At 38.8% G+C, this 19,786-nt stretch overlaps 1 protein-coding gene across 3 annotated transcripts in view; it reads right to left on the bottom strand.

Annotated features, from left to right (window-relative positions):
* Nucleotides 1-18,278: 18,278 nt before the first annotated feature.
* Nucleotides 18,279-19,786, bottom strand: part of LOC306810341 (uncharacterized protein) — a 217,606-nt gene continuing 216,098 nt past the window's right edge. For 2 of the 3 annotated variants that reach the window (XR_013776440.1, XM_079322823.1), the window contains one exon: nucleotides 18,279-19,220. Coding sequence is in view for 1 of the 3 variants with exons in the window: in XM_079322823.1 (XP_079178949.1) it covers nucleotides 19,104-19,220 (117 nt within the window). In the remaining 2 variants the exon portion in view is untranslated. The remainder of the gene's footprint in view (nucleotides 19,221-19,786) is intronic. The other variant, XR_013776441.1, reaches the window with a different exon arrangement.

Here is a 19,786-nt window from a genome sequence, read left to right as displayed (position 1 = left end):
GTTTCACACTCCTCTTCTGTAATTCAAGAGGGGTCTTCCCCTCCAACCCACTCCCACTCTGAGTTTAACCCCACAGCAAAACTTTTATGCTATGGTTGCAAGGATGTCTAATCCACACTAAATATGCTAATCAAGAAATACCTGAAGGGCCTTTTTGGGATGGTTTTGATTGTACATATATGCTAAATCTGCAGCTTTCAGCATTATCTTCAGTAAGAAATCACCACCTCTGGTTCATGAAATGTCAATTTCTTTGTGCTGTATAATAGACAGGTTTCAAACATTATCAACTAACACAGGCTGGGAGATTAGCTCAGAAGGACACGTTCCACAGAGGCAAGATGGATGCTCCTTCTAGACTTTGACCTAATCAAGAGACCTCAGCACAAATAATTTGGTGGGGAAAGGGCAGGGAAGCTGAGAAGTGTCCATCCTGCCATAGCATGCACAGAGAATACCCTGTATGCAAGAGCCCTGGGATGGATAGTGGTTTCAAGTCCACCAATTTTTACAGCCATTCTCTTTTTATTTAATTAATTTTTAGTGAGATTTTTTAGTGAGATTTCCCCAGAAAGTATAGTCCCAACGGCACTGTAGTGTGCACTGTCAATGCCAAGGATCTGCAGCCTCTGAGAAGTAGGTACACAACTCCTACCCCAATGGTCCTGTGCTTCTCTGGAACTCCCTCTGGGATCTGCCAGCTTTGGGGGAGAAATCTGCTTGCTCTTTTAAGGGTATGAAAACCTCCCTTTTCCCATGGACAAATTAAGCAAATATCTGCTATTGAAATTTCATGGACTACCCCTTCCATCAGTAGTTTTAATTGCAGAGGGTTATGTGTCCTGGCTTGAAATCAATAAAACTGCAAGACCACGTTACACTGCATATAAATGTTGGGAAAGAGCACATTTGAAAACTGGGCTGAAAAAAATGGTGGATCTTCCTCCTTCTCCAGCTTGATTTTGGGAACTCAAAGGTCCATCTGGCATGGTGCTGGCCCCTGATGTATTCCAGTGGCAGATGCCCAGGCAGAGCCTCCAGGCTGGACCCCCCTTCTTCCTGAGGAGAAAAGGAAAATCAGGGAGATACCTACAGAAACAATATGTCAGACATTCATAGCTTTGCTCCCTCACTGCAGGTACCAGCCTAAGATAGGGTGCTGTGTGCTAGAACAGACCTCTGGTAAATATTCCGTATTCATGAGATGAGTAGAAAAGGCCTGTCACCACCCTGTGCATTTCTATTATTTAAAGGGTCACTAATCAAGCAGTGAACTTACCTTTCCGACAAATCTCCATGCCAGACAATCAATATTCATCTGGTGCTAGCCATACCCTTTCCCCAGCATGGGGGTGCAAGCTGGACTGTCCTCCTCCTCCCTGGGGATTAACACAGCCTGGGAATGAGCCCTGAGGATTTGGGAGGGTGTGCTGTGTCCAGCACCCCCAGGAAAGGGTTTGGAATTGTCGCCAGCAGCCACAGTGGGTACAGTAGTGTCGGGACTAGGAAGGGTTAAAGTTTTGTCTGTGACACTGAAATTGAGGCCAGCTGTAGGTCATATTCATGTCCCAGTCACAGGAAAATGAACCTGTGAGACAGAACCTAATTATCTGCTAAACCAAAAGCCAGTCTCAGTTCAATAACTTACGACAGAGCTGGCAGCCAGATATAGTGTTGTCATGGTAACGCCAAAAAAAAATCCGCTGCAGTAGAGAACAAGAAGGAAAAGAAGGAGACTGTAACCCTGAATATGCTGTAGCCATTTGATCTTGGACAAGTGGATATGTCTAAAGAGCCAGATTGCTACAACTGTCTATCCACTTTAATATCCTCTATAATTACTGAAATGAAAAATGCAATTACAGTGTGCTCTGAGCTAAAAACCAGGAATAACTGGCTAACTGGGAATTAATTTTAGAGGGAACAATATCGGTTTCTTTACCCTCTCAACACACATGGACTGAGAACTATGTGGGGGCTGGAGAGCCTGCTTCCTGCTAGTCCAAAATCACTGCATGCCAATCAAACCCTTGCCTTTCCCTATCACCTTCCCCTCCTCCCTCTTGCATCCACAATCCATTACAGACAAGGGAAAAGTTCAGTAGAGCAAAGCACTAAAGATCTCGCTTAGTGGACTGCAACGTCTGGGCTGTGTGAAGTTAAGGGTGACATGAGTTTACAGCTCACAGAGAAACACCCTGAGCACAGCCCCACACACAACACACAATGAGTCCATGATGGGCAAATGCTCCTGGGAGCCAGGGAAAAGGGACCCTGTCCCCCCAGCATGCTCTTTTTGGGAGCTGAGCACAATCCCCAAGCAGAGCTGGTGCTGGATATGGGGCCTTTTCCAGCTGAATCCCCCAGGTAGCAAAACAAAGGAAATCTAGTGCTTGGATTGCTCACCAAGCTGGCCAAGCACATGGGCACAGACCAGCACCTTGGTTTATGACAAACCAGACACAAGCACACACCAAACACAAAATTGAATTGTGCTTTGAAATAAGTATTCAAAAAGTCATATATATATATATATATATATATATATATGCACATATTGCACATATTGTTTACTGCTGTGAGGACCACAAAACCACTTTTGGTTGTTTTGGTCAGAAATGAAGATTTGATGTCGGAAAGATCAGCAGTGATTCTGTGAAAGAACATATATCTGTTTATGTGTATTAAAGACAGAGACTCTAAGTGAAACATCATGGTTAGAACAGTACAATTAAAGCAAATAAGCTATTTATTTGGCATTTCTGTATCGGCATTTCCAGCTTGCTGGAAGAGCTATCTGTGCTTTTCAGAGCAGCTTGCTGAACAGTGAGACTTCACCCTCAGATGCTGGAAACTGCATGGTTTCAGGCTCTCACATAGGCATTTTATTCAGACTCAAAATGTTCTTGCCATTACTAATTGCATAAGAGACTTCTAAAAAAATTGCACTATTTCAGATGGTTAAGATAGCAAAATCTTTTCCAACCTGAGAATGTGATCAGGAAATGCTATTGTCATCATATTTTTATCCTGCACAGGCTTGCCTTCTTCTGACTGGGCAACTGAAGACCAGATTTGGCAGTTTTTTCTAGAAAAAAAAGCTAATCTAGTAACAATGTTGTCTGAATAAAAATTACTCATTTAAGTATGGCGCCTTCTGGAGAAGGTTATGTATCAATAATCACTACTTCACAGAGCTGTGTATGTGTAATGAAAAAGGAAAATTCATTCAGCAGCATGTTATTGGCATCTAGCCTTTTAAATAAAAAAAATTTAAAAAACCCCAAGAAACCAACCTAAACTCCACAAAACTCCACAGGAGCACATCATGTAGATCTTCATATCTCTGCTTAGTTTGATACTGGCATTCCAGTCTCATAAATATTTACCAGTCTCAAATATTTCCCATTAATACCCATTCCAAAGAGTAGCTTTGTTGAGGTAGTAGAGGTGTCTGGTATCTACAAAGAAGTGGAGCATGACCTTTCTATACACCTGCACAGTTTTTTTCAGCAGTAATGCAGATCAAAGGATGTCCATAGCAATATTTTCAATGACCCAGCCTGACACTTGGCATATGTGAGGTCTCCTAAGGTCTGTGGGTCTAAACCAGATTATGGTGGTCATTAATTTGGCCTGATTTTCATCATGGAAAATATGAATGACCTCATGCTTTTCTTTCATTGCCCTCTGTGTTTATGAAATGTCAGCAACTTGCTTTTCTACCAGTCTGGGAATTGTGCTTAGTGTTTTTAAATTGTGTAAAGGATTTTCAGGAAAACATCTTCTGTAACTGCTGGAAATTGGCTTCAACCAACACTGGTTTCCAGCCTTCAAGGAATCTATGTAAATTGGTAACTCATTTTTGAGAGAAATTATCCAAAAAGGCCTCTGAATCTTTTCTACAAAGATCACTCTCACAGGAAATTGAGAGGCATCCAAATAATGCAAAAGAAAAGGAAAGTTATTAGGAAATGGTTAAGAACTTCAGCATGGGGAACAGAAATTCTGCTTCTATTTAAAAAAAACTAAGCTGAAAAAGACCCTGGTCTTCACACAAGGTAAACGGAGAAAGTTTTGATTTTGCTAATGAAATGTATTTTTTTTTTTCCCACCTGAGCCTGCAGGCATTCTGAGACAGCTCTTCCAAAATGTGTGGACTGCCCTTTCCCTCTCACATGGATCTGCTGGGAACAGATAGGCTCATCCTGGGGATGAGGCCAGGCTTTGTCCCAGAGTGGGTCTGCAGAACCTCTGTGCAGCAGAGCTGCCTCTGCTCGCTGTGAGTCTGACAGGGCCACTACCACAGCTGGAGCTTTTCTGGGAGAGAAGCACCCACCCTCACCTGGGAGCTGGCAGCACATTTATCACTAACAAACCCCTGGGCTGTACACTTTAAGCTGCTCATTGTGGCTATGAAAGTGCTAGAGCACTGATATGTTTGCACAGCTGAAGCCCAAACGTGTGCCTCACTTGGTGTTCTGACATTTGTTGAAAACAGACCAAAACCAGACCAATTAATGAAAAATGAGAGCATAATTTTGTAATGGCAGGAGCATTACAGACAACTATTGGTTAAAAAGCCCACCTTTTGACATCAACGTTAAAAAAATATATAGAAGAAATTAAAGAAAGAGAAATCATGACCTGACCATTATACCAGTAACTATGGTCAAATGCTGTCTTGTGTCCCAGTATGAAACTGTGACTTTCATAAATCTGAGCTACACCAAGTATTCACTGACATATTTTTTTAATCTGTGCTTTTATCCAGCCTCCTCAAAATACAAACTCAAAAAATCAAAGCTGGTTGTAATAGTCACAATTGTGTATTTTAAGGCAGTGTTTTAATTTTCTGAATGAAGTATGTAGTTTGTGAAGTTCTCAAAAGTACAATGGAACAGGACAGGTATTACAGGACTTGATTCCCTGTATATTGTGTCTGTTGCCTTTTGTGATGACTTGAAGCATCTGAGACATAAATGAGGCTGGCAGATATGTCACACAACGGACTTACCATCTTTGGGAGTAGCACCAGTAGGGTGCACTAAGGCAAATGGCAACTTAACTTTACATTTTTTAAACATTTCTAATGATTTATGACTCCTCCAAAGTCCCAAGAACTAAATTTCAGTCATGTCTGAAAGAAATATCAAGTAGCCACCTGAATACATTTTGATTTGTCTCATCAGCTGTGTTGTAATATGCCTTAATATACTGGCACTGTACTGTAGAGTGGCTTTACTTGATTAAATCCCCCTAAAATCAGCACTTACTTTTAGATGCTAAATTTTGTTCAAGAAATAAGAACTCAAATGCTGTATTAAAAAATGAGGGTTGCGAATTACTTCAGGTAGAGTCTTTAATAATATAATACAATTTACAAATTGTGATGCTATAGTTACTTTAAAAAATCACATATAGTCAACATGAATCACCCAATAAAGCTGCTATATTAAAAGCTAAAATATCTGTTTAAACTAAGCAGTTAATATTTAAACTCATGTTCCATTAAAAATATGCCAGGATAATTTTGCTTCATGTTAAATGATACACAGTGAGGCCACATGATTTGTTTATATTTTTATTGCGGTTTTTAGATCCTGAGCAAACCAGCTAAACATTATATTTCTTTGGTTGAATCTAAACAGAACAGTCTTGGAATATAGACAGTTTAGGCTATTTTTTTCAGAGCTAGAATTCTACTTTGGTGCAGTCTTTAATGTAAACTTTTCATTTTGTTCTTGAAATCTGTGACTAGGTAGGCATGATGTTCTGGCAAGGGAATTGCTTTCCAGGGTTAATTATATTGTCCCCCATAACTTATGCTATATATATTGAGCAGAAAAGGATACAGCTCATAGTATGGAGTTTTTTGAGAGTGCAAATAGCCTAAGTAAGTGTATTGTAAGAATGATGGCCACTCTTCAAAATGTTTAAATTTGATGGTGACATCTTAGCAGCTGAAGCCAAAGACTCCCCTTGACCTTAACAAGGCCAAAGCATTCCTTTATGGAAACTACGAGGCTGCAGGATGCCTCTGTCTTCCAGGACATGCTTTGCACTGATAAAACAGTCATGAGAACATCACAGTGCCAAATGTCACAGTTCTGATGTAACCCACCTTTAAGTCTCTGTGCTGTACAGAACAGTGTGTGGCTGTAAAAGTTTGCCAATAAGCTCCATGTATCAGGAAAAAGCATTGGCCCCAGGTAAAATCTGTCACATGACTGAACATTAGAAATTCTCCCTGCCAAGAAAACACTTAGGGAAAACAAATTACGTGAGCTTAATGATGCAGGTTGCACAGAGGCATTGCACCTTGGAAATCCATGCAAACCACTTACACACAGCTCCAACATTTTCTCAGTCTTCTTTGGATGCAAATGAATCTGCAGAACATGGAGCTATTTGTAATCAAGGAAAGATACCATTGTTATCACACCAAAAGGGTTCAGAAAATTAAAGCACACGTAATTAAACACATTTAGAGGAAAAGAAGAATTCTACCAAGGGTGCTTAAGTAGGCTGGTACCAGCTATTAGTCACTGCATTGAATGCCACAGGAGACAGAAAAAAAAGCCCACAACAGAAAAGTATCACTTTACTTGTCCTGATCTTATCCTTTCCCCTGGGCATGTCCTAGTGGCTATTGTAAGAGAAAAAGGATTCTGAGCTAGATGCTAGCAATTTGCTAGATTGTTAGCATTTCTTTCCACACCAGATGTGCTTTACTGCTCCTTAAGATGTGCAGTGATAATGCCCAGGGACAGTGTCTAGACAGCACATAGCTAAGGCCTTTGAAAGTCATTTGATGCACTGTGTCTGTGTTATACATGCATGGATTTAATGAGCTTCTTACAGGTTTTCCAGGAGTAGTGTGCAGCAGGCAAGAGACACACAAAGGGAGAAAAATCCTCACCTTTGATTTCACACCTGTTGCTATAGACACCACAACTGTGTTTCGCACTATCTCGTTTAAGGGGCTTAAATGTGGAATGGCCATCAGATATTTTTAATCCTCTGTATGCTAAGGATGCTTTTCCTTTCTCAGTTTCACACAGGAATGTATCTGTTGGCAAATTTAGGCACAGCTTACTCACTGGCTTAAATTCTCCTGCATGCATTACCTTACACCACCTTCCTTTTTTTAACCAGTGACCTCTAGATGGTTTTGTTTTGCCAAGTAATAAAACTGAAATTTTGCAGAGCATGGCTGCTCCTTTTGAAACTATGGGAAAGAACATTTCAGGCTCAGTTTTGGACCTGCAGTCCCTGGAAATCTGATGTCACCTCAAAGCCTTCACCTTGGGCAGTGGCCTTGCTCCAAAGGGGTGTTGTGTTATGTATCAAAGCAGTTGGAGTGAAGGATGCTTGGGATTGTATTTTCTTACACTTGGGTACTGCAGTCACTAAGCTCTTTCCCCTCCCTGCTTGCATGGGGAGTATCTTGTCTTTACACTACATTCTTACAGCCCAGGCAAAAGAAAAAAATTAAAATTGAAGGAAAAAAATAGGAAAAGCCATTTTAATTCCATTTGCTTGGGGTTTATTTTTCTCTCTTCAAATAATAATATGTGCAGCTGAAATTTTTAGAACTTCTGGGTCACTTTGGCTACAGAAAGGCTCTTAGCAGCATGACAATTTTTTGCACTATGGGAAGTCCTGGTGTGCTAACACTGCCACGATTTTGGAGCACCCCATGGGAATTCACATGCAGGAAAGCATGATCTGAGCCTGCCTTCTCATCCTTCCAGTGCAGGACAGCTACTGCCTTTGGAGGTGGGAAAAAGGTAATGCAGGTTCATGGGCTGTGCCCATCACCCTCAGCAGGCTGTCAGAAAATGCAGTTACTTTCTCCATGGTACCAGGTCCTGTGATGCAGTGCACACACATGTATTTCTGTAATTTTAAACTTTACATTAGAAACCAGAGTCATTGTGTAAAACAACTAATCCTTCAAAAAAATAATGGAAATTCTGAACAAGACACACACAAAAAAACCCAACAAGACCATGTTTGGAGTATCCCAAGATTTGTGAAATGAAATTGATTTCCATTCAAATCAGGTCTTTTACTCTTCTTGAAAATGTCAGGGTGTCAGCCTTGGCCATTAACAGACTGTGATTTATAGTTGAGGCAGAGTGATAATACTCAGGTGACTGTCTGGAACTGTACTGCTGTGTCTGGAAAGGCTAGAGATGACAGTTTCCTCCTTTCTTAACCAACTTGCATTGCTTATCTTAGATCAGTCTTCCCCCATCCCTCCTCCCCAAACACACGATAGGAAAATGATAAAACATATAGGCTTGCAGATTTACTGAGATGAGACAAATAAGCCTTGTGAAGGGACTAGGTTACAGAACCTTGGAGAAACACATTAAAAATAATCCTTTAGCTAGCTATATCCTAGCTGTTTGGATGAATACCTGTAAAATGTGAGACTGATTGCCTGGCTTCGACACATGGATATGTTTTAATCCATCTGTAGAATCTATTTCTGTAACTCGAGCATACAAGAAACACAGAAAATGCTGAAACTAAGCAAGCTTTCAAATAGTAAGCATAATACAGCTGCTGTCATTTCCCTCTGAAATTAAACACAATTTATTCAATAAACAGATTAATGGAGGTCAAAAACTACCTGACTAATAATTACTCAAAACTGATAAGCTAATTCTGTTGTTTCTCCCATTGACATACGGTTTTGCTTAAATAAAGGCAACAGAAGTACTTAATAGTTTAGGTAATAAACTCCTACTAATTTTAACTGGAATTGGGCACTTTTAAATACCTAAAAAAAAGACTTCCCAATAATTTTCTCTCTTTATTCCTTTAGCTATACTTTTGGTCTCAGTATAGTGAAACAAAGAAGACAATAAACAAGATAAATGAATAAGTAAGTCAAGCAAAAGAATTACTAACAAGCTAATAATACCATTCCTGACATCAGCTTGTTCATTCTGCTAATAGTATTTGCAGAAGATATTGACAAAATGGGAAAGACTCAAACAAGAATAAACAACATGATCTGATCTTCCCAAAAAACTTGGAGTAAGACAATGAAGACAATCTCATTAGTTTTCCACTGAAAATCCTAAGAGGGGTAAAGAAACAAATGGTCATTTAAATTGTCAGGAAAATTTAAAAAGTATCTGGAACCTAATGCTAAACAAATTCTAATTAGAAATAGAGCCTATGTTTTTAATAATTGATGTAATAGACATACTGGGAGAACTGTTCCAAGGAGGTTATTATGGATTCTCTGCTGCATCCCAAATCCTAATATACATGCTAACCAAACAGAAATTGTTGGTGTTGACGTGGGAGTGGCTTGGTGAATGCTTTGGCAATGTTTAATGGAGGAAGTCATACTGGATGCATGAAGTTTGCCTTGGCAGCGGACAGATATTCTGCTGTGTGTGGGAGACACAGAGGAGAGAGCAAAGGGGGAGGGTAAGGAGGGAAAGAAAAGACAAGAAAGAAGAAAGAAAGAAAGAAAAGAAGAAGAAAGAAGAGAAAGAAAGAAAGAAAAGAAAGAAAGAAAGAAAGAGAAAGAAAGAAAGAAAAGAAAGAAAGAAAGAAAGAAAGAAAGAAAGAAAGAGAAAGAAAGAAAAGAAAAGAAAAGAAGAAAGAAAGAAAGAAAGAAAGAAAAGAAAGAAAGAAGAAAGAAAGAAAGAAGAAAAGAAAGAAAGGAAAGAAAAGAAAGAAAGAAAGAAAGAAAGAAGAAAAGAAAGAAGAAAGAAAGGAAAAGAAAGAAAGAAAGAAAGAAAGAAAGAAGAAAGAAAGAAAGAAAGAAAGAAAGAAAAGAAGAAAGAAAGAAAGAAAGAAAGAAGAAAGAAAGAAAGAAAGAAGAAAAGAAAGAAAGAAGAAAGAAAGAAAGAAAGAAAGAAGAAAGAAGAAAGAAAAGAAAGAAAGAAAGAAAGAAAGAAAGAAAGAAAGAAAGAAAGAAAGAAAGAAGAGAAAGAAAGAAGAAGAAAGAAAGAAAGAAAGAAGAAAGAAAGAAAGAAGAAAGAAAGAAGAAAGAAAGAAGAGAAAGAAAGAAGATGCCTGGCTGTATTTCTTGCCTAGTCTATGTAAGGTGCAAGAGGTGCAAGTCCTGTGTGGTACTGAGTTTCTTGGTCTAGTGAATGGCACATGGTGTCTGGAAGCAGAGAGGATATAGGAAAGCATCCATGGCATTCATGGATGGTATTCAGCCACAGGTTTTACCACAAGCAGAAGAGCCTGCAAGTCCTCTCAGAAGACTGCTGCAGGTATTAAGTTCTGCTGTCATTTCATAATCCAAGCTGAAGGATTTTTTTGGCAATGGTAAAATCACACAGAATTGAGACACACACATTAGACTGATTCATACAAAAATGATGAGCCAGGGACTCTCTGTGGGGCTCCTCCTTTCCGTTTTTTTCTTACTTACTTTTGCAGAAGATCATTAGGAGCATGAAAAAAGATCATTAGCAGTCTGAAAAAAGTAAATGTGCATACCAAAACTAATCTGAAGAGTTTGAATGGAGAATATGTGAATATTGGGATCTGAGATCCCATAGCTTGTTCAGATGCAAGTGTCTCTTTCCAAACACTGCTCTAAGTTACTGTGAACAACTGAAGGACAAACAGCAGAAGGAAGATGGTAAAAGAAATGTATAAAAGTTTCCCTTACACTGCCATGCTAAATCATGACCTCCTGCTTTGCTAATATTTGCTTTACTCTGAGGTCTCAGAGCTCTAGTAAAAATCAAGGTTCCCCTGTGACATTCACTGTGCTCCCATTAGTTAGTGGTGCTCCCCACAGGAAAGAGCCCACAGTCTGCCTGGACAGCACTGGGAAAATGGCAGGGAAGGAAAGTAAAGCCTCAAGGGAACTTGCCTACACCCATGATGGGTGCCAGGAATGACCCTAAATCTTTAGCCACTGATGCAGCAAAGAGCACGTAGGCAGCAGTTTGGAAACATTTCAAAGGGTTTTAAAAGTGTTAGTTATTGCATGTAGTAATTTTGATTTCCCACTAGCATTTAGGGAATGATTACCAAATTTCAGAAAGCCAAGCTGCAGCCCTTGGAATTTATTAACTCATAAAAGCCTATCAAACCTCAACACTCAGATACTGGCAACACCCACAAGAAATCTAGCCCTCTGAGTCAGCCAGGAGAGATTTCCAATGTTGCACAGGTAACCTGCTTCCCTTCTAAACATCCATCCATTGTTTAAAAACCAGGAGCCTCGATGGCTCTTAAAACATCAATATTTTGACCATACTCCTCTATTTCTGAAGGAGACATAAGTTAAAATAATATGCCAACATAATCAACAGCAGAAAAGTATGGTCTCCTGTTTATTTAAAATCTCACACTAAATCTAACTCCCTGAATACTCCAGTGTGTGTATATAAATAACATCAGCAAGAGCTATATGCACTGTGCATCCTCAGACTTGTGGCAAATCTTCCCAACAGAGGGATGAACCCTGTACTTGCAGTGGAAAGCTATAAATCCCCCCACAAAATGGCTGTGCCAGCCATTTCATGTGCTGGGCTTGCTGAACACTGATTCCTGTGCTGTTGGGACACTGTGCCGTAGGGATGGAGAGGGGATGTGTCTGGATTAGGCTCATGCCAGCAGGATGGCAGCAGTGTGAGAGTCCATGGACCTGTCTCCTGTAGATCCACAGCAGAATTAGGTTCCCAGAGGCCACAGGCCGACTGTCAAAATTTCTGGAAATATGAATCTAGCTAAATGCTGGTAGCAAAAGTTTCATGCACATCACCAGCAGAAACTACCTCTGCTGAACAGAGCAGCAGAAAATTATCCCATAGCCTGCTTTTCCCAAATCACAGTTATTAAATCTGATGTTCCTCAAATGAACCTCCATTGTGATTGTGCAGAGATTAGGAATATCATGCCATTCTTTGAAAGAAAATGAGAAAGGAGAGCTTTATCTGGAGAACTGCAAACAACAACCTAATATATAATGTCTGACTGCTGGTTGTTTCTGAATGGGGCCAAGGGAGGAGATGCAGAGTCTGCAAAAATTTACAAGTAGGGGCAATTTATACATCTTTCATGTTCAGGATGGAGAACCACTGTGGAGAGAAAGGCAAACAATGGGAGCAAGGCTGATTTAAACTCCTAGGAAACAAAGCCAGCATCTTCTAGGGCCTTACAGTGGGGGCTGTCAAAGGGGCTGAAACAAAGACATGAAGAGAAGGAGAGCTGATTGTTACTCACTAAGTGTTGTGATTGTTACTTGTGATTGTATTCCACGGAATAACTTTAGCAAAAGAAAAGCAATCATGTTGTCCAATTCTCTGGTGTACCTATAGCCAACGTGGACAGAAACATTTTAGTACTAGAGAGCAAGTGAGAATCCCATAATCAAACTTTTTCTAGACACAAAATTTTCCCCTTTTGCATCAAAGGCAATTTGCAGAGGAAAGAGAGTGTAAGAGGAACAGACAATGAACCATGAAGACTTTTCCACTGCTAACTGTCTCACTTGTGTGAAAATCATATATAAACTGGATAAGCAGAATCTACTTCTTTATGCTTTGGAGGCACTCATTTCATCCTATTTATTGTCATCCAATGGAATTGCTGTAAGCAAAGGGAATGAACTACGAAGAAATTCATTCTGCTAGGAAAGGCTTGAGTTTGAAATTAAATCCTGTGCTAAACTTTTCAAGAAGGGTCTACCTTCACTGAAGTCTTTTCATAGCCCTGCTTATTTTTACTTTAGACTTCTCATTTATTGTACTTTAAGCCCCATCAGTGAATGTAAATGGGGTTTCACTATACGTTTAGTGCATTCAAGCATTCTTTGTTACAGTTCCCACCCTGCTGCATTATGTGAGCTCTGCCACGGAAGTCCAGCAGTCGGTTTGTTTTCTGCTATTAATAAAAGAACCTACTTTTCCGCACTTCTTTGAAGAAGTTGAAAGGGCTACATGTTAGAGGGGGAGGTGGTGGGGAACAGACTGTGGTGTAATCCCCAAACGCAAATGCTGTCTAGATTAGAAACCTCCCAGAAGAAAATTTACAAATGCTAAGACTGTGCTTTTTGTGTGATGAACACTAGAGCAATAACTTAGCCACATACTGGGTTCTGCCTAATGCTTAGGGAGCCTACTAGGTGAAAGGAATTAAATGAAAAATAAAATCTTCCAGTTGGCTCTGTGCCGATGCCATCCAACCCTTTCGGCATCCAGTGACTTACTAATGCAACTATTTTCATGTGTATTTCATCACTGAGGTATCTTAATGTAATACTTAGGAATCTGTTAAAATAATAATAGCAAACACACAAATGGGATTTACACATTGCCAGTGTTTTTACATAGTCCAGGAAAAGCTTAATTAAAGGGGTGGGACGTGTCTCTGCTGAATAGCTGTTTTTCCTTCATACCTTCCCATGCATGACACGTACACATCCAAGAAAAGAAGTTGGGGGTGGTGGTGGTGGAAGAAAACCACCCAAAACCAAAACCAAAATTACCAGCTCTAAACTACTCAGCACAACCTTGTTGATTTGCTTGGCCATTTATACAAATGAGCATACTCCTTACAGAGAATCACAGTCCCAGTGCAACAGCTAACGAGTAAAAGCAAAGTACAGAATACTGTCTGCCTTGTTCCCTATAGGATACTCATATTGCTCAAACTATCATTACATATCTAGTTTATCCCACAATTACAACTAGTCCTTAACTCCTAAATAAGTAGGAACAGGTGTAAAGATTTCATTTTTGAAAGCCAACCAGATAAACTTTAGTCTATAATCAACTTGAAGATTCTGCGATTAATTTTAAATCCTATTTTACAGGTTAAAGATGTTTTTAAAGATGAAATAATTTTATCAGTGTTGATTTTATTAATCTGATGTTTACTTATTCTCTAAGGCTTCCATCCACTTGTTGCTATTGAGGCACTGCAAGTGAAGCTCATCAATCAATTGAGCTGGATTCTGGTCAGAAAATAACTCCCCATAAGAATCACTCTAGTGCTGCCAAAGAGTGCAATAGCACAGCATCCAACAAACTCTGAAGATGCCTATTGTAATCATCAAACAATGAAAAAATTTAACAAGGTGATGAATGCTTCAGATACATTGTTTGGACAAAACCACTTTAAATGAACATAATAACATAAATCTACTTTTAATTGAGTGATACAGTTTCAGCTGGCATTTTTATAGTTTTCCAGATATGTTTTTTTCTATTGTGTGACTACCTAGCTAGTTATAGACCTCAGACAGCAGTTGTTTTTTGTTTGTTTGCTTTTGGGGTTTTTTGTTGTTTTGTTTTAGTTTGTTTTTTTTTTTTTTTCCCTTCAGTTGGTCCCTAAGAGGAGATGACTGCTTTTCAGTGTGAAATTATGTACCTAGTCAGGAATTGAGTATAATCATCACACAGGCGAATCGAAATGATGGCTACATTTACTGCCTACAGAAATTTCTGCTGCATTGCATATTAACACACTGAAAATGTTGTGTTAGCTTATCGTGGATGTGCCGATTTTCATTACCCACAGAAATGCAGAACATCTTCTGTTCAACCTCATTGACATTTTTCATCAAATGAATAGAGCAATGCCCTGAAATGTGATAATTGTAGATTCTTGTTATACAACTTTGAGTAAAATATTCTTCCCCCTAATTCCAACAGTAATTAACTTGGATTGGAATTCCCTTGACTCATGTAGCAGTCTTCAGCGCTGTATTAATGGATCTTAGAGTTTATACGGTTGGAAAAGAAATTCTTGGAAAAGAAGTCCCATACATATAGTACTATACAAAGGTGCTAAAGACTTTCAGGTTAATGAAAAGAATTGATCAAATCACCCCAGCTTGAGCTATGAGCTTTTTTTTTTTCATTGTTTGAGTGAAATATGAAGTGGTATATTGCTGAAACTAAAAATGCCTCAAAAATTAAGCTCCAGAAATTGTTACATCTCCCATGAAGCCTAAAAATTAAAGTAGACAATTATCATAATAACTCATTTGTACATGGCAAACAAAAGAGAAGCTAATACTGTTTTTGACTGATGTTTTGTTTGGCTGTAGCTAAACAACGCTTTAAGTTGACAGTAAATTAGCAAACAATGTGAGGAAGGGGAAAAGAAGAAAAAAAATCATGTAGGGGTTAAGATGTTTATGTAAAACAGTGATTTTCCTTTTTAAAATTAAAACGTACAAATAAGCTGGTGTCAGAGCCTAGGTGATCCTTCATTTCCAGCGCATTGAGCAGGCTCCCATCAGCAGCAGACAGCCGCTAATATATGCGTCTGGCTCAGTCTGCTCCACCAGCTAGCAACCCATCGAATTGTTAATATCACTCCTTTTTTGTATGCACCACACATCTTTTTCACTCTCTCTCTCTCTCTTCCTCCCCCTTTGCAAGAGCTCGTGTTTTTGTTTTTTGTTTTTGTTGTAGCACAAGCTGATTACTCTGAAATCACTTATTAAAGAGCATTTAAATGCATTTTGAACTGAAACAACATCAAGTTGTATAGAAATATATGATTCCCATATATAGAAATGTATTGAAATTCTGTACATATATCTAAGCATAGCATAATGAAGAGGATGCTTTCTATTTATTTGTGATAATAGAGACAGCTTTCATATACTGTCACTGGGTATATGAGACTGCTTTTTTTTCATGGTCTCTGTAGGTGCTGTTACACGGTCCCAGGAAATGGAAACACGTTGCTGATCTTGGTGGAAATTCTGCCTGAGTGAAGACCCTGCTGCTCCCTCCCCTCCATCCACCTCTGCCCTACCTGTGTACCTGAGGCTGGGCTGGCTGTGCTGCCCTGGGGAAGAAGAGGGAGCAGGAAGAGAGGCAGGCAGTGCACCAACTTTGCCATCACTATGGCAAGGGGCAGCAGTGAGTATGATGGGCAGAGCAGAGCCACTGGAGTCATCCCAGTTCAAGCAGTAATGCAGAGGCAGGACTGCATATTCACCACTTCTGCACCAAATACGCCAGGCAGGGGTTTCTAATGATTCATTTTCTTCTTACTCCCAGTGCAGGGCAGAGCACAGTCGAAATCTTCAGACTGACAGAGACAAAACATTTCACACCACAGTTTCACCTTCATTGTACACACAGCGTTAAATGCAAAATTGAGTCAGAGTGATAAATGTGAACTATCTTCATTCAAGTAAATTTTGCTGATCAAAAAATAAATGAAACAACAATCTTTAATACGCATAGATGGTTGCATTGTACAGCTGAATAAATCTATAAAGATTTTTATTTTTATAAATACTATGTGTAATTTAAATTGTATATTGACATGTATGTACCAACACAGAACATAGTTTTATCTCATTATACAGCTTGAATGAACAGAATATGTGTTCACCTGATCAGTATCTAAATAACCTGTTTTCAGTATTGAAAACTGCTGCATAATATGTATAAATTCCTAACAAAGTGCTTCACGAGTGTAGCATAGCATCTATCTGGGTGCATTTGTTTTTTCTATACACATTCAGATCTGCTTTTCCTATATTGCCTAAACAGAAGTCAACATTAAATATCATGTCTGCGTTTAAAAAGTTACCTTTGTATCTTAAATTTTTGCAAGTAGCACTTCTGGATGTTCTTAGTATGTGGGACTAACAATTTATGAAGAAAAGAATTGCATATTTACAGGAACTGTATCATCATTGTAATTGCTAAAGCAATATTTTTTATGACTATTTAAAGACTAATTATATCTTGAGCAACTTGAAAACTATGTACTGAGCATAGTTTCTTTCTCTTAAGAAAACAAGACAAGAAGAAAAAGTATTATACTAACAGATAAGAACAATTTATTTTGACAATAGTGTTGATGCTTACAATAAAACACAATTCCTCCCACACAAGTGGAAAAAATATACTGCAGCCAAAATACCACTTTTGAAATGAACAAATAGTTTAGATGCCTGATCTGTGTAAAGCCTTTGTTTCAGTGAAGCCTGATGCATCAACAAAGTCCTGCAGCATCTTGGTTAGGCACAGGAAACAGAGAAAAATGACTCAGAACTAACTCACCTACAAAATATTAAGAAATACAAATCAGATTATGTGTTTTGCATCAGATGTTTGAGACAAATAAGCAGTGCAGAATAGCTCATGCGCTTGTGAATTTTCTTTATGCAGTCAGTGAAGAACTTAACACATGAGGGACAAGCTACAGCTCACACTGGTTTTTTTTTCACAAGGATAAAAATATTAGAAGTGATGATGAAGTTAGAAGCTGAGTCGGGTGCATAGAGTATTGTGGGTTCACTTTAAACTGAGCAGGTACAGCAAATATGTTTCTGAGTGCAAAGGGATGTTAATGCTGTAGCATGATTTTTAAACCAATATCCTCTTTCAGATTAAAATGTAAATTAAATGAGAGAATATTTTAAATGACATTGTGTTCTCACTTGGACAAAGAAAAAGGATGGCAGCTAACTACAAAATACTCTTTGTTCCATGTTACAGGAAAAGCTAAGCAACAGTTTTCCTGTAGACTGAAATCATTATTCGAACAACAGAATGAATGTTTTCTAGGCCTCAAACATCAGTGTTTGTGTTTTATGTTTTAAAAGTCAATTAATGCTGTAAAAGTAAGGATAAATGTATATCCTTTATGGTAATTATCTATCAGAACTGTCTATAATAATAATGGTATTAATATTATGGTTGAAAGCCTTTTGAATATTTTACTATCTGTTTTGAGTGGGGTTTTGTTGTTTTTGTTGTTTGGGGGCAGGTTTTAGGTGCAAACAAACATTCAGGTTACATTTTAATTCTAAATATTGCATGACTTCTAGTCCAGTTTTCTAAACATATAAATATGTAACATCCTAATGTTGCACAATGGGTAACAGTTGTTTAAATTTTTTTTTGTTTAGGAAGAGTTCTGATGCTTAAGACTTGAAATAGGTATATTTTCCTTTTCACCCTTCCAGGCAAGGAAAGCTCCTTTGGTTCTCTAAATTCTGCAGAGAAACAATCACAGTCCAAAGCTGCTGGTTCCCCTCCGCCTAGGTCCCAAGAGCCTGACTTGTGATTGTTGCTAAAAAACCTCACAAGTTAGGGTCTCAGGGACTAGGAAAAGTCCGATATGATCCAGTAGTTTTCGTCTTCCAATAAACTGAACTGTTTGGGTGGTCATAATCGCTGTCACCAAAACTTTCACTGCTATTATTAAATAGAAAAAAACCCAAACCACCAAACCCAAAATAAATTCTAAAACCAATGTAAAACCAATGTCCCCCTCCCCCCCTCCCCCTTCCCCCCCCAAATCATCACCACAACCTCCTTCCCCCCAAATAAACAAATCACAGTTTCAAGTAGGGGGCAGAAAAGATCAAATAAGCAGGCAAGATGCATACATACATTCAAACAATGTATCAGCTGACCGAACAGACTTTTCTGAGAGTATAGTCCTTAACTTTTGAAAAGGAAAAACAAAGAACACAGGATAAAAATCTTCACTGCCTTGCTTTGCAAGCAGCTATGTTACTATAATGCATCAGAGGGAAGCGTCTACAAATGGGTTAAAATCTGCTTCCAGCAGATTTGTACAGTAACAATTTTATTCTATTTCCTTAATGCCTGAAAGAAGGATTAAATGCTTGTTAAGGGGGTTCTAATTGAAATATTTCCCCATTATACTTTTAGTCCTACTGTTCAGGTGGGCCCTGGGTTACAGAGTACTTTCAACCCATTCACGATGCACGGATAACCTTTGGGCGTGTGTTCACTTTTTTCCTGTTCCCCACGTTCAACATTTAATCCTTCTACAGACTGCTAGAAAAAGCTTCTTCCTTTCCAGTGGCAAAACTAGCCTTCACTCCACAAGCTGCAGAAAACATTGACATGCAGAGATTGTTGTCACTTGAACCAGATTACTCAAAGCACACATAACTTTCAAATACTGTCGATACAGTAAGAAGAAATGCTCGGATTTCCCAAATAATTTTGTCCTGAAGCCGAACACTTTTAATGGCACGACCACAATCCCGAGTTACTTTTGCATTCATTCTCCTCCGATCTTTAGCCTTGTTTGCAGAATGAAAAAGAAAATTTCTACTTTAGGGACAGGATCCATCGTGGCTTTTTTTATTTTTTTTTTTCTCCATCAGATCCCAGAGCAAAAGAAACAGCAGCCATAAAGGTCCTAGCCACTGGAGCAGAATCTGGCATAGAAAACTCAGAGCTCTTCAGGAAGCCGTTCAGCTTTAAAAAGGGAAAAAAAAAAAAAAAAAGAGAAGAGGGGGGAAGAATTAGAATCTCTGCTGGTCGAACAGGTGAACCATCCATTTATAAGAAAGCTGTACAGAGTGCTCTGCCGAAGAAAAGATTTGCCAGTGCCCCCCCACCCCCACCCCTGCCCTTCACTCTCCCCTCCAGACTGATACTTCAGATTTCAGAACATTTTGGATTATTTACAATATTATTTCAGCTGATGATATAATGCAACATTATATAAGAGCCGTTTCTTTGTCACTGTGCACCATTCAATCAGTTATGCCCCAGACACAAAATAGTTAAATGAAACAAAATATATATATATATGAGAGAGATATATATGTATAGCAGTCCCTAGATTTCATTCAATTTCTTTTTTTAAAGCTGATCATGATTTAACAAACAATTTTGACCACAGCTTTCAAATCAATAATTAGAATGAAAAATCTCTCCCCTCTATAAATATGACATTAACATAATTATACCACCCCCATCGCATAGACCCATCCTCTTTAGGGAATACATCTGATGCTCTGAAGATGGAAATCAGTCAG

The sequence above is a fragment of the Erithacus rubecula genome (assembly GCF_903797595.1).
Source record: "Erithacus rubecula genome assembly, chromosome: 1".
Classification (NCBI taxonomy): Eukaryota; Metazoa; Chordata; class Aves; order Passeriformes; family Muscicapidae; genus Erithacus; species Erithacus rubecula.
This window is presented reverse-complemented; position numbering and strand designations above follow the sequence as displayed.